Source organism: Microchirus variegatus, assembly GCF_963457635.1.
Source record: "Microchirus variegatus genome assembly, chromosome: 2".
NCBI classification, from domain to species: Eukaryota; Metazoa; Chordata; class Actinopteri; order Pleuronectiformes; family Soleidae; genus Microchirus; species Microchirus variegatus.
Window position 1 is genome coordinate 28,094,111 of NC_139803.1, and position 13,165 is coordinate 28,107,275.

At 38.5% G+C, this 13,165-nt stretch overlaps 1 protein-coding gene across 1 annotated transcript in view; it reads right to left on the reverse strand.

Moving 5' to 3' along the window:
- The window catches only part of LOC310944836 (pyruvate carboxylase, mitochondrial-like), a 314,316-nt gene that overhangs the window by 250,293 nt on the left and 50,858 nt on the right, over positions 1–13,165 (reverse strand). The window contains exon 10 of the mRNA XM_083910674.1: positions 2,662–2,780. Coding sequence (XP_083766800.1) covers positions 2,662–2,780 — 119 coding nt within the window. The remainder of the gene's footprint in view (positions 1–2,661; positions 2,781–13,165) is intronic.

The following is a 13,165-nucleotide window of genomic DNA, read 5'->3' on the forward strand; positions in this document are numbered from 1 at the left end:
GGAGCCAAGAATAGAACGTTTCGCTGACTTCTGGTTTTCGGATACTGTTGCCCTCGCCAGCACTCTCGTGTTGTTTACAGACAAAGCGGAGCTCCACGAGACAACAATTCCAGAAATTTAGCACATTGTGACGTCCCAATGAGTGTGAAAGTCAACATTGTGTGTTGTATCTCCTGTACTTAGACTGAGGAGAACCACAAACTTCACACTTTGCCGACGGATAGGACCTCCAGAGTCCCAAATATAAGGATTTAAATGACTAAAAAGTTGATTTTGCATAATATGTCCCCTTTAAGGAAAAAAAATTTCACATGTGTCTTATGAACAAGCTTGATTCTGTTAAAACATTAATAAACATTACAGTCTCAAAGATGCAACACGCATTATATGTCACAAGGACAAAAAAGACTTTCAACTTCAAAATCTTTAAGGTCTTGAGATCTGAAGGTGAATAAACATTGGATGAAGCTATGCAGGCAATTTGCTGAGCCTTCTATACTCTTTAAAATCATAAAGGTGAAATATGTCCCATCATAACAGGTGAAACACTACAGCTAACGGGAGAGTCAGAGCGGGTCTATAAATGCCCACAGTCCTTGGAAGGTGTCTAATCAGGTGAGTAAGTGACCCGTGTAGGGTACTTACAGTACAGTATAGTGCTCCGCCAACAATTTAGAAGACATTATGTTGAGTCAACTCTGGTCCAAAACGAAGTCCAAGCGAAGTATGAGGGGAGAAACAACTTTTTAACTCAAACGGCAAAACAGACAATGACAAGTGTTTACCATTGAATACACCATAGACACACGAGACCACTTACTATGTCCGATCCGATATCAAAAAATACTTTGGATATGACTCCAAGCTGTGAACCTCACTCACTCATCATGTGATACACGTATGTGATTCACTTCTAAATGTGACGTTAGTAAGCTCTAACGCGATGCTAATTTGCAGAAATGCCAGTCAAGAAGAAAGATATTCCATTCAAAATTCCATTATGCATTTTTGCAACAAATCCTGCCACACAGCTAGCTCATCAAATGCTGCGTTTCCATTACAGTACCTTTACATGGTAGGCGGGGTGTGTGCTGTGCCTGATGACCAAGTAGCATGACATGGTACCGGTGCGACAATGCGACACAAGAGACAACAAAGGAGAACATCCAGCAGCTCTTTTTTTTCCTGTTCAGTTTGTGGCCGTTTGTCATAACAATACAACAAGCTTTGTATGAAAACTGTGGGCATTGAAGATAGAGACAGCCGAAGATAAACGGGAAAGCCTGCCACACAAACAGCTGACTGTCTAGCTCCAGCCAGACCATACTGTACCATTTTAGGGTGCCAAAGCATGGAACAATTGGGACTGTTTTTATTACTATTCCTAATGGAAATGCAAAAAACAATATGTACCATATACCAACCTTTCCACTCAGTGGAAACATGGCTAAACTAAGAGCCTAATTAGTGGTTATTGTAGGGGTCAACCTTTGTTAACCGCCTAAAATTGAGTTATGGAAGTTGGGCTAAATATTGTGGAAGTTATGGGAACGTTTTCAAAATTAATTGGTAAAAAAAGATGTAGGGGGAACCCTATTTATAGTGAAAAAAAAAAAAGACATAGGCAAAGGAACATGAAAGAAGCCAAACTTAAAATGTGTAATATAAATTGATTGTCAATCTCTGTTGCTATAGGAACAGGTTTGCCATCCAAATCAGAGTGCCCTACAACTAACTCATTGCATTAGACAAGCTTAATATTTTAATCTATTTATTTATCGAATTGTAAAGGAAATCCAAAATGAATTATTTGCAGTTTTCTACGTGTAAACACATCTTCACTGGAAGTGACCAGGATTAGAAATGAGCATATTCATGGACAGCTCAGGTGACATGCAGAGGAGGGATAGTGATTACATTGAACAAAGGTAGAGCTGCTAGGCAAGGAGGAAAAGAGGAAGACCACAGAGAAGGTTCATGGATGACTGTGGTGGCATCTCCAAAAAGGGAGAAGCCAAAAGAAGAAGAAGGAGATGAGTGGTGAACAAAGATGAAGGGTCGTGGCTCTGACTGAGGGCCACATACACCTGTATACGTGTGCTTCTTTGTGCTCATGTCTTGTGTGCTTTACGCTGAGACCCATCTGTGTTGCCTCAGATGAGCAAATCTCACAGGTCATCAGTGGAGCAGAGTGCTATTTATATTTTTCATTATCCTCTCTCACACACACACACACTCTCGCCTCTCTACTTTATCCCCATTGTCTCCCACCCTCTCTATCTCTCTCACCTCATCTTTCAGCTTCTCTCTTCACTGATCCCACCTGTTCCAACTCTGGTCTCTTCCACCTTATTTCTGAGTTGTCAATCCCTTTTCGAACCTCCTTTCCTAATTTATCTACTTCCTTGTTTTTGTTTTTTTGCGTCAATTTCTGCACCTTTCTCTCATACACAACACCTCCACCCTTTTCCCAACTTTGCCAACAGAACTTTTCTCTATTAACTCACTACTTCAGCAGCTTCTCAGAGTGGGAACTATCTAACCCTGACGCCGCACATCTGTTTGTGGACAGACAATCGCTCCCCCCAAAAAAACACACACGAGTAATGACAACCACTGCAGCCACCCAGCTGCCCACCGGTTTAAACAGCTGCTACTTACTCAGTGATTTCTTCAGTGACTGTGTGTTCAACCTGGAGTCGGGAGTTGACTTCGATGAAGAAGTGCTTGCCGTGTTTGTCCACCAGGAACTCAACGGTTCCTGCGTTCTCATATCCCACCTGCAGCAACAACAAAAAAATGTTTTAATGATTTATCCAAGTGATGATATTAGTTGTGCAAACACTGGGGAAAAAAAGCAGCACTCAATCATCTTAATGAGCCGTGGAGACAAAAGAAGGAAAAAACCCAGTCTTCTCTCTGTGTAATCATAACTACATCAAATGAGTAAAGAAAAGGCTCTGTGTTTTATTTGAATAGAGGCAGAATAGCCCTTTCATCATTTCTCTGTAATGCAATAATTAGATCATTAATCAAGGGGGATAAATTGAAAGCATCATCAATATAAAAGACAGTTTTCCCATATATCTTCCAGCTACAACTGCAGTCAGACTCAATTGCCGTCATTTACATTAAATATAAGAAGATTTCGCTCAGCTTAATTGGTGCAAGGAGGACATTTTTTCTTTTGAATTCAGTTCCACATCTAATTTTTTTGGGGGGGGGGGTTCCATTAAGGATAGTACATGGTGCTTTTTTTTAGTATCTGCTCTTGTGAGGTAATAATAATAAATCATATTCTAATGATAATTGAAATAAATCCTGTGATGTTCATGTTCTTCTTTGCAAATCATTGAAAAGAAAAAGGGAATAATTTTGGTTTGTGGACAAAACAAGACTTTGAGGACATCATTTTTGCTGTTTTGAAAAATAGTCTCACATTTTTCAACATTTTCTGGACCAAGAAATTACTCAAATAATCAAGGAAATAAATCGACAGATGAATCAATTATGAAAATAATCATTGACAGAAACCCTAGTGTCTGTGGTTATGTTTAGGTAACATGGATGGAAGTATATAAAATCTATACCAATGCCTACTTATACCTACTTTATTTACATACATAGCGTGGTTGCCATATAAATGCTAGATAAAAATAAAATGTATAATCATCATTATAATGTCAACGAGGTCAGTTTACACTCTTAAAATGGATGATTTTGATCAAACCAACATGATTGGTGTGCAAAACAATTTCAGCAAATTAAACCAATCTCATCTTTTTTCCAAGTTCCTCATATCAAGCCCAATCATATCACTGATTATACACAGACATGGAAATTGACTTTTCAGTACCCTCCCCCTCCTTGTAGTGCTTAACATTTTAGTAGCAAAACACCATGTGAACAAATCAGAGGGACGCTCAAGCAGAAAACAAAATCCATTGGTAAATGTTAAACCAGCCTAGTGCCTTCAGGATTGTTTTGACCAACATTTGGTGAGCATAACAAAATGTCAAGCCAATCAAAAAGAGCACACGACATGATTCCAAACACAAAGATTAGAATGCAGTGACCGAAAAAAAACAGTACAGCAAGAATAGAACCTCAAATGTTGGAAGAGAAATCCATCAACCGCCTTCATTTTCCCCTATTTAAAGAACACTTGTACTAATGGCGTGTACATCTCTCATTAAATCCATGCATTCCTAGTAGAGTTACATTTCAGAACACAGTACTCGCATGAAATAGTTTATACCTTTTATGACATGAGTCGTGTAAAAACAATCAGCCATGTTTTCTCTGCTGAGAGAAATTAGTCTCATTCACGGCATCTGTGCTTTCCCGCAGGTTTTTACCACAGAGACTCATTAAAGGGCCAATGCACACCTCAACACACGACTTGACGTGCATACAGATTCTCAACAAATTAAAATGTATGGGTTCCACGCACTCGCACTGACAGGACACGAGGGACCCTTCACACAAACACAGGAGAGCTACAGACGCTCTTGTGAAAATCCAAACATGAAAGTGCATGTCTGCAAAAGCAGGTCTCAAACTTGCAGCTCGTGGCCTACATGCAGCCCCCCAGTCAATTTCATATGGCTCCTAACTTAATATTGAGTATGAGGTAATTCTGCATGTCTTCCTTTTTGTAATAAACAATGCATGTCCAGTTCAAAATAAACTTATTTTGAAATTCTCTGAAATATTGTGACATATATCATTAGTGCAATATCATGATGGAATATCATGTCACGCACCAGTTTTTTTTGTTTTTTTTTCACTTGAACAGCCCCCTACTGACCAGAGGTGACATTCCAGGTCATTTGAGTTCGAGACCCCAACTGTATAGCCTGAATCAGTCATGTTTAAAGTCAGATTTTAGTTGGACTAAGACAATAATTCAGTTTTCTTAAGGTCACGTAAACACATAAGATGTTCCTACATGCATTTGATTTTGCTCCACATGTTTACTCGGACTCAGCAAGTTGTCCAATTGCCTTTCTCAGTCAGACCTAGCTCAGTATATATATATATATATATATATATAAATAATGTGCAGTATTGTCGAATAACTGATTATATGGAACAAAGGATGTTGAAGATGGAGCTGCTTGGGCACAAGGAAGACCACAGAGAAGGTTCATGGGTGTTGTATGTTGTGAAGGAGGACACACAGGAAACGGTTGGTGTCACAGAAGACAGGACAAAGGACAAGACGGAGGCAGACGACCCCCTGTGGTGACCCCTGGAGGGAGAAGCCGACAGACGATTCTTGAAGATGTGAGTAACACATTTGAGCAGTAGAAGGGCTGGACTGGGCAGCAGCCTTTACACACACAGGGACAACCTAAACAGACACAAACTCCAACAAGTGTCACTCCATGTTGGTCTCACTCTGCTGCAGTAAGTCCGTGAATGTCAGCAGCAGCCAGTGTAACAGACAGTGTTGTATATTGTCTGACAGCTACGTCAATGGGCTGGACTAGTAAGTGGAGGAAAGGACACAAGGGCACGTGGGCTTACCACCGAAAGTGTGTACAAATGCACATCAAGCTTCCAACTGCTGACAACGGTGTGTTTGCGTCGTGCTTACATGATTCCAGCACAGATAAGACGGAGGCACACTAGTGTCTACTTCCTTTGAATAAAAAGTAACATGTAACAGAGAAAGGAGACAGAAACAAAGAGCTGTGGGGGTCAAAGAAAATGGAGGTACTGTTACTCTCTTGCAACAGTATGTCAAAATTCAAATCTCAACAGAGGAAAAGGCTTGTAAATTGCTTTATAGATTATGATTTTGCTGATTCCAAGGTCAAAACGAGAATAACTTCAATTCATGGATTTTTGAGGCCTTTAAAACAAAACCATAATGTGAGGCATAATTGTTTTGGAGCAGAACATTAGGTCCCAGAAACGCTGCTGTTGCATCCTTCATGGCCAGAGACTCAAATCATCATTTCCTGGTGGTTGATTATCCCGGGACGAGCAACACACTTAAGATGACTCAGGCACATTAGAAAACAATGTATGGAGGGTTCCTCTGTAAAGGTAGCGTACACTTGTGCTGACTAAGGTTTGCAAAACTCCGTGTGATGCCATTTAGTCTGGAGCAAACTGGGGTAAAAACTAGCCAGCCAGAGATTTTTTTTCTTTTTCTATCCACTAGATTTCGCTGCCAAATACCATTTGTACCCTCCACCACACACGGGCAGCATAAGGGCCTGGGGCCGAGTCCGACCGCCAAGCCAGTTTTATCCAGCCAGCGACATCCTCATATATTTATATTGCATATAAAGTAGGGATGGGACTTTTTTGTCATCCAAACGATCGACAATCGACACTTGCACACCTCGACAAAAAAAATTAAAGTAAAAAAAGTCGAAGTGTCACAAACGCGTAAAGTTCGCGACCAAAGAGTTTAAGGAAGCTGTGCACGAAAAGGTGATCCTGCTGTCCAGGCTCCCTGCGCTCTCAGATGATGGTACGCGCGTCACCGGCTCGTTCTCTCGAGTGGCTGTGCTAGTCCAAGCGTGTGTGCGTGTGTGTGTGTGTGTGTGTGTGTGTGTGTGTGTGTGCAGTGCGAACGAGGTTGTGCTTAAGTTTAGGACGGGCATGGTGGACATAACACAAGCGCTACACAAATGAAGACGGCATCTCACCCAGTCAAGATCACTGTACTTCACTCTGGTGGACACCTAACGAGCGCCATGTTTTTGAGCCTAAAATGAAGTAGTACAGTGTAGAATAGTTTACACCCCCCGCATTGCTGACCTCGACAATCGACTCTCAAAATGTCTTGAAATTCCCATCCCTGATATAAAGATAGGTTTGTTATGATTATTATTCCTTTAAAACCTTTATTTGTGGTCCTTTGCAAGCTTCATTTAAGTCAGTGCACCCCTGTTCGAGCCAACCCTGAGGATCCATATGTTTTACAGTGCAAAAGCCAATGGAAATTAACTTGTGACATTATTACTTGGCAGCAGAGGTAAGTTTCTCCGAGCCTGGGAAAACCAAACAAATTCAATAAGCTCCAACACGTGCAATCATTAGCAAAGAAGCAAAAATAAATTAAAAAAAATAGCAAAAACACCCATCTAGCAAGTACTGTGGAAACTGTTATTAACTAAGTGACAAGGCGAAATCAAACAAAAGCCAATTTCTAGCTCTCCATTTTTAATCAGGGACTTTCAACTGATGTGAAAGCCACTGACTAAAACAGGCAATAATAAGTGTGAAAACAAGTCTTTCATCCTTTTACGAGTGGGGACAGTCTACAGTACAAACCAAGAATGACTTGAAATGACAACTTTTATAAACCATCGACATGTCTAATCTGGAAAATGATTGGTACCTAAAAACTCAGTCAGATGTGTATTATACATCTCAACAGAAAAAAAGTCTCTCCTTTAACCTTGGCTAGGGTCAGATTACACACACTACACTAGTGTTTTTCAATCTTGGTCCTTAAAGACCCCTGGCCTGTAAATGTTTGATGTTCTGCTCCAACACAGCAGATTAAAATGTCTAAAACAAAGTCTAAAACAGGCAGGCCAGGGGTCCTCAAGGACCAGGATTGAGAAACACTGCTCTATACAAGCCATTACTCACAAGATAATTTGTTTTTTTGTTCAAGCTGTCTTCACAATATGCAAATAAAGAAACACAAAATACAAAGAGCATATTTTATTCAAAATAATCTGAAGTATCTAACACCCACTCACTTGTTGAAGAGGCAAAACGCAGACCCTCATATAGAGTACTTGTTTTTCTCTACTTTGAGATACTGAATGGCCTCTTTAGTCCAGTGAGAGTATGTAGAGAAGAGGGTCCTTTATGTTGTTGGGCCAACAGAGAACAAAAAGGCCAAAATATATAACACAAATAGTTGCTTAAATTCACACTATGTGAACCTTTGGACACATTCAAAATATATAAAGACTAAAATAGACTTCCATTACAAAACTCAGGTCTAATTTTGGACAATCAGATACAGCCACTTGCATTTGCATAAATAGATGAGTAAATCTTATGGAACTTGTCAAGATATATAAATTGAGAAGATTGTATATCCTACCCCTATAATTAGGGTTGGGCATCGAGCATTAATTAGAACCGGGACCAACTTACTAATTCTTCCAGAATCGTTCAATTTTTTAAATTTAGATTCTTAGTTTAGACACCCTGTCCGCAGAATATTTATTTATATTTACTTTTTCAAGTTCATAGGTTTGATATTTATATATTAGTTGAAAACAGTCATTTGAGAAATTCATAGTAAAGTTCATAAAAAGTGAAAGGTTCATAGAACGACTATTTCATCCACACTCTTAGAAATAAAAGTGCTAAGTAGAACCATTTTGGCTCCAGGTAGAACCTTTTCATAAAGTTTCCACCTGGAACCTTTTTGGAGGGTTCCACCAAGAACCCTTTTGGAGGGTTCCACCAAGAACCCTTATAAAACCTTTTTTTCAGGAAAGGGGTTTTAAAGGGTTCTCTGGGTCATAATCGTTATTAGTGTTACCAAGAACCCTTGAAAAACCCTTTCTTTGGGAAAATGTTTTTCAGAAGCAAATGGTTCCAGGTAGAACCTCAGCCCTTGTAGAAGGACCCTTTTGGAACCCTTATTTCTAAGAGTGTAGAAAGACCTGGTTATAGCTCGCTCATTTAAATATGTAAACTCTTGACTCTGCCTCTTAAAAGAATCAAGAATCGTTAGGAACCGGAATCTGAACCATCCAAATTAAAACGATGTCTCTACCTATAATCTACTTAAAATCAATTATATATATATATATATAAATAATAGTCTAATCAGTTGGACGTCCAAAATTCAAGCAGATTTTCAAGTGATTTGGTCGTAACCTAATTGTGAATGTCGGGAATGATGAACTGATGCGAAGTGGAACATAAAACAAAGATTTGGTGTTTGGGATCCTCCACAACACCCCAACAATAAGTCTAACATGTTTCTTCCTTTTCTTTTTTTGTCTGAGCCCGAAGTCCGCAAGCATCACCCACAACTCTTCAGTAGCCATAAATGACAACTCCTAGCCCTGCCTCCCCGATGATCTATAAACTCACACAGTGTCGTGAACAATGATTGTTCTGGGTCATACTTGTAAGTGTGGCCAGTCCGCCAAACAAGACAAAGCAAGAATCGGTGGCACTTTGATTGATAACCCGAGTTGGTGAGCATCGTGAAAGACAAACACATTGTGTAATCTGATCCCAGCATAACAAGATGCAGGGGGATATAAAGGAAATCAATCAGGGTGAGGCTATAAAAATCTGCATGTGTAGATATCTAAATAAAAAGGGACCTAGGGACAAGCAAATCTATTTATGTCGCACCTGAGCATTCGTCGCATCCGTCAAGAAATAGGTCATGAAGTCATACCAGTAAAAGGCCCCAAAAAATATTAAATGCGAGTCGTGGACACCAACATTTTAGTAGCTCTCAACCATTTTCATTCTGTCAAAGTAGCTCTTAGAAGAAAAAAGGTTGAACACCCCTGTTTTAGGCCCACCACAGCGACATTTACCTGGGGTGAAAAGGTCCGCAAAATAGACCAGCAGTAAATACGTGCGTAAATATTCCGTTATATCCTGTTTACAAAGACTTTTCCACGTATTTTCAAGCATGGAGGAGGCGCTTGAAACGTTCAGTTTCATACTAGGCAGTCAGATAAGTCTCAGACAAAGTTTGGGTGTTTTCGGCAAAAGACGGACACCATTCCGAACCAACTGTGATGGCTTTGCTGAGATTTCTTGTCCCGTGCCTATTGTCCATTAATATTACAAATGACATTACTCAACCGACCCATGTAAAACTAATCCCGCCCCAATAGTGCTTAATGCGGTTCATGGCATGTTTAACTTGATGTATTTAAGTAAAGCCTGTGCGTAATAGAGTCCCTAAGTGTCTGTGCAGTGAGGTTGCTGCCGAGGACACTTTGCCTTGTGTAACCCTGAAAATGTTCATCTTGCATTTTTGAGAAAGTGCTCTTACTGCCCTTTTGTTTACATGAGCATTAAATGTGTGTGTGTGTGTAAGCGTTATTGAAGACATTTTCTGCAGGCGCTGCACATCATTTACACTTCATCTAAGTTGCTGAAGCAGAGTGAATTTCTTGTAGTTTTTATCCACGTACCAATGTGACGCACGTCGTCAATTCAGCAAATTATGATAACTTTGCGTTAACTGTTGGCAGAATAAAAACATACAAGGTCAAAGATTCCCATTGACAACATTATACAAGGTTTTAGAGTTGCTTTCTTTAATAATGGACTTTTTTGCTTCTTAAATGTAATGTTCCCAAAAAAAATGATGAAATTGAGTAATTTCAGTTTGTAGCCTAAACAAGACATTTCAGGACAGGTTTGGTCGTCACCAACCAATATTTTTCAGCATTTCCTCGATTAACCGAGAAAATAATGGACTCATAATGTAACCCTGGGGGACTTTGGTTCTTTTATTTTTTTGTGAGAGCACTTGGGTTTCTCTTTGTGGACATGGGCAAAAAAAAAAAAGAATCCATTCGACTTTAGCGCTAAGAACACTAATGTTTCTTTGGTCTTTGATGTCAGAGTCGATAAACAAAGAACTACATAGAAACATGATAACTGTGGCTATTGCTTTCTCTCAGGTTTTCAATAAAATTGAACCAAATATATATGCGTGGAAAATAAAACCATGCAAGGTTTATCCTTTACTTGGACAGTCTAAAAAGAAAAAAGATAAACTTATCTCAAGGTTACTGCAGGCCAGATATTACTGACATATATGCAAATACTGCAAGGAGCACTATCAGTGATTCACTGCATATACATAAAGCTTTGTGAATAGTACAGTCCCTTTGCTGTTTCTCTCCAAGTCACACACACGCAGTAGCAAAAAAGAAGTGCATGTTAGGTCATGAAATGTCCAAGGACATGCAGCTTATTATGGGAAATGCATATTTTCAAAAAGTTCAATGAATATGTTTTTTTTTTTTTACAAACAGTGGCACAATATGCTGTAATCTAGAGCGGCAGCTAAGGGTTACTTGTAGAATTGATAAACCTGTTGATTATTTTTACGATTACTCATGAGTTCATTGTCATACAAAACAAAGCAACCGGAACATCATCCGTAAACAGACAGGTGGACCTTGTGTAGATATTATTGCCAGCACAAAATGCAGCGACTTCTTTACCTTTGAGGTTTGTTTTCTTCATTGCAAATTAAACGTAACTGCATATCAATCTGTTGTTCAACATATCATTTCGGCACCTATGTGATTTCTCACAATCATGCCTACGAAGGCTTTTCACTTCCAAAAGAAACCCACCAGAAAATTGCAATAATTTGTCAACGTAAGTTCATTTTCAGCGAGCAGAATATTATTTTTTGCCATTTTGAGTCCTGTCAAAACTGTCCAATACAGTTGCCGCTAACTAGTAGAAGTAGTGCTTCTCCTGCTGTGGGTTTAGTTCCCCCAAGAAAACTGTTTAACTTCTATACTTTATATTTTGTTTATAATGTGAGTTATTTACAGTGCAATGTGTAGTTTTTTAAAAAGTTTTTTCAAAGTTATTTACATTATTTTATTTTTTCTATTTATTTATATTGTCTTATAATGGGGGTTCTTTACAATGTAATGTTTATTTTTTACTAAGTTTGTATAGGTTTTTACAAGTTATTTACAGTATTTTATTGTTCTTTACATGTATATTTTCACATACTTCATTTATCTCTCCGTTCCTACAACATAAAGAGAAAATTATGGCATATTTAAGAATGGTAATTAATTGCGATTAATCCACAGCTACCCTGTGATTAATCTGATTAAAAATTGTAATCTTTTGACAGCCCTAATGTGTATATATCTATATATATCTATATATGTATATATGTATATATATGCATATATACATATACATACATACATACATACATACATACATACACACGTATATATATATAAATACACATACGTATATATATACACACACACGTATATATATACACACACACGTATATATATATACACACACACGTATATATGTGTATGTACATCATTTTTTTAGCCTTTTAGATAGAAACGATGACATTGGATATAAATGTTCAAATTCTGCTATAACAAATAATTGGGCTTTAAAAGTAAATCAAATGAACCGACTCGCTAAAATATGTATTATATATTTATACAATATTTAGCTAATTTATCCAATATAAAACAAATGATGATTATTGCTGCAACAGCTTTTAAAACAAGGAAAACATACCTTACCATGTTATCACAACCATATCTTGCCTCATGTCACAATATTTGGGTATTTGTTTTAAAATATATATAAATTTAAATTTACACAGAAATGGGTTTTTAATGTGTTCAAATAAGCCTAATTTCGTGACTAAAATGGAGACAAATTTGCTTTGATGAGGATGTGTGTTGCGTAACGTTCACTACAACAAATTATGCTGCAGCAGGGCTTCTGGCGTTGCCAAGGGCTGGAATAAATAAAAGACGAGAGGGGCGGGGGAATTGCTACATCTTAATTTTCAGTAAAAATGAAAATGTGACATTAAGGAGGAAATATAAGAGGAGTCTTTAGGACAGCCACAAAATATATGGAATGTGGCAAGAGCAGCACCGTGAAGTGGGAGACGAGGATCCTATAAACGGATTCATTTTTTATTTTTATTTGTCTGAAATACTCAAGGGGATCGCTACAGGAAAATGAAAAGCCGTTTGAAGGTGCTACACACAGCAACTTTAGAGGCGCACAATCACATTACACGGGCAGTTATTACGTAACCAAAAATCCTACAATACATTTCATTTTACACTCTTCTATAAACATCATGGCCGCTTCTTTCCTGCAGCTCCATCTTTCCCCCTTCTTTAATCCTCCCCCCCCCATGTGGGGATTGGAGTTAATCTGGTGCCAGGAATTTCTGTAATCTGATCCAATTCCCTTTCAGACACACAAACAACTCAACCGATTTGTTGCTGATATAACTGAAAATGACACACACATGTATATATAGATCATCGAAGTGGTGCCACCTCTTTATTACTCACCCACCCAAACATATACTTAAATACATAGGCACGGACAAAAAAAAAGGCAAAGAAAACCCTCATGATTACGCTGTAATGAACACAAG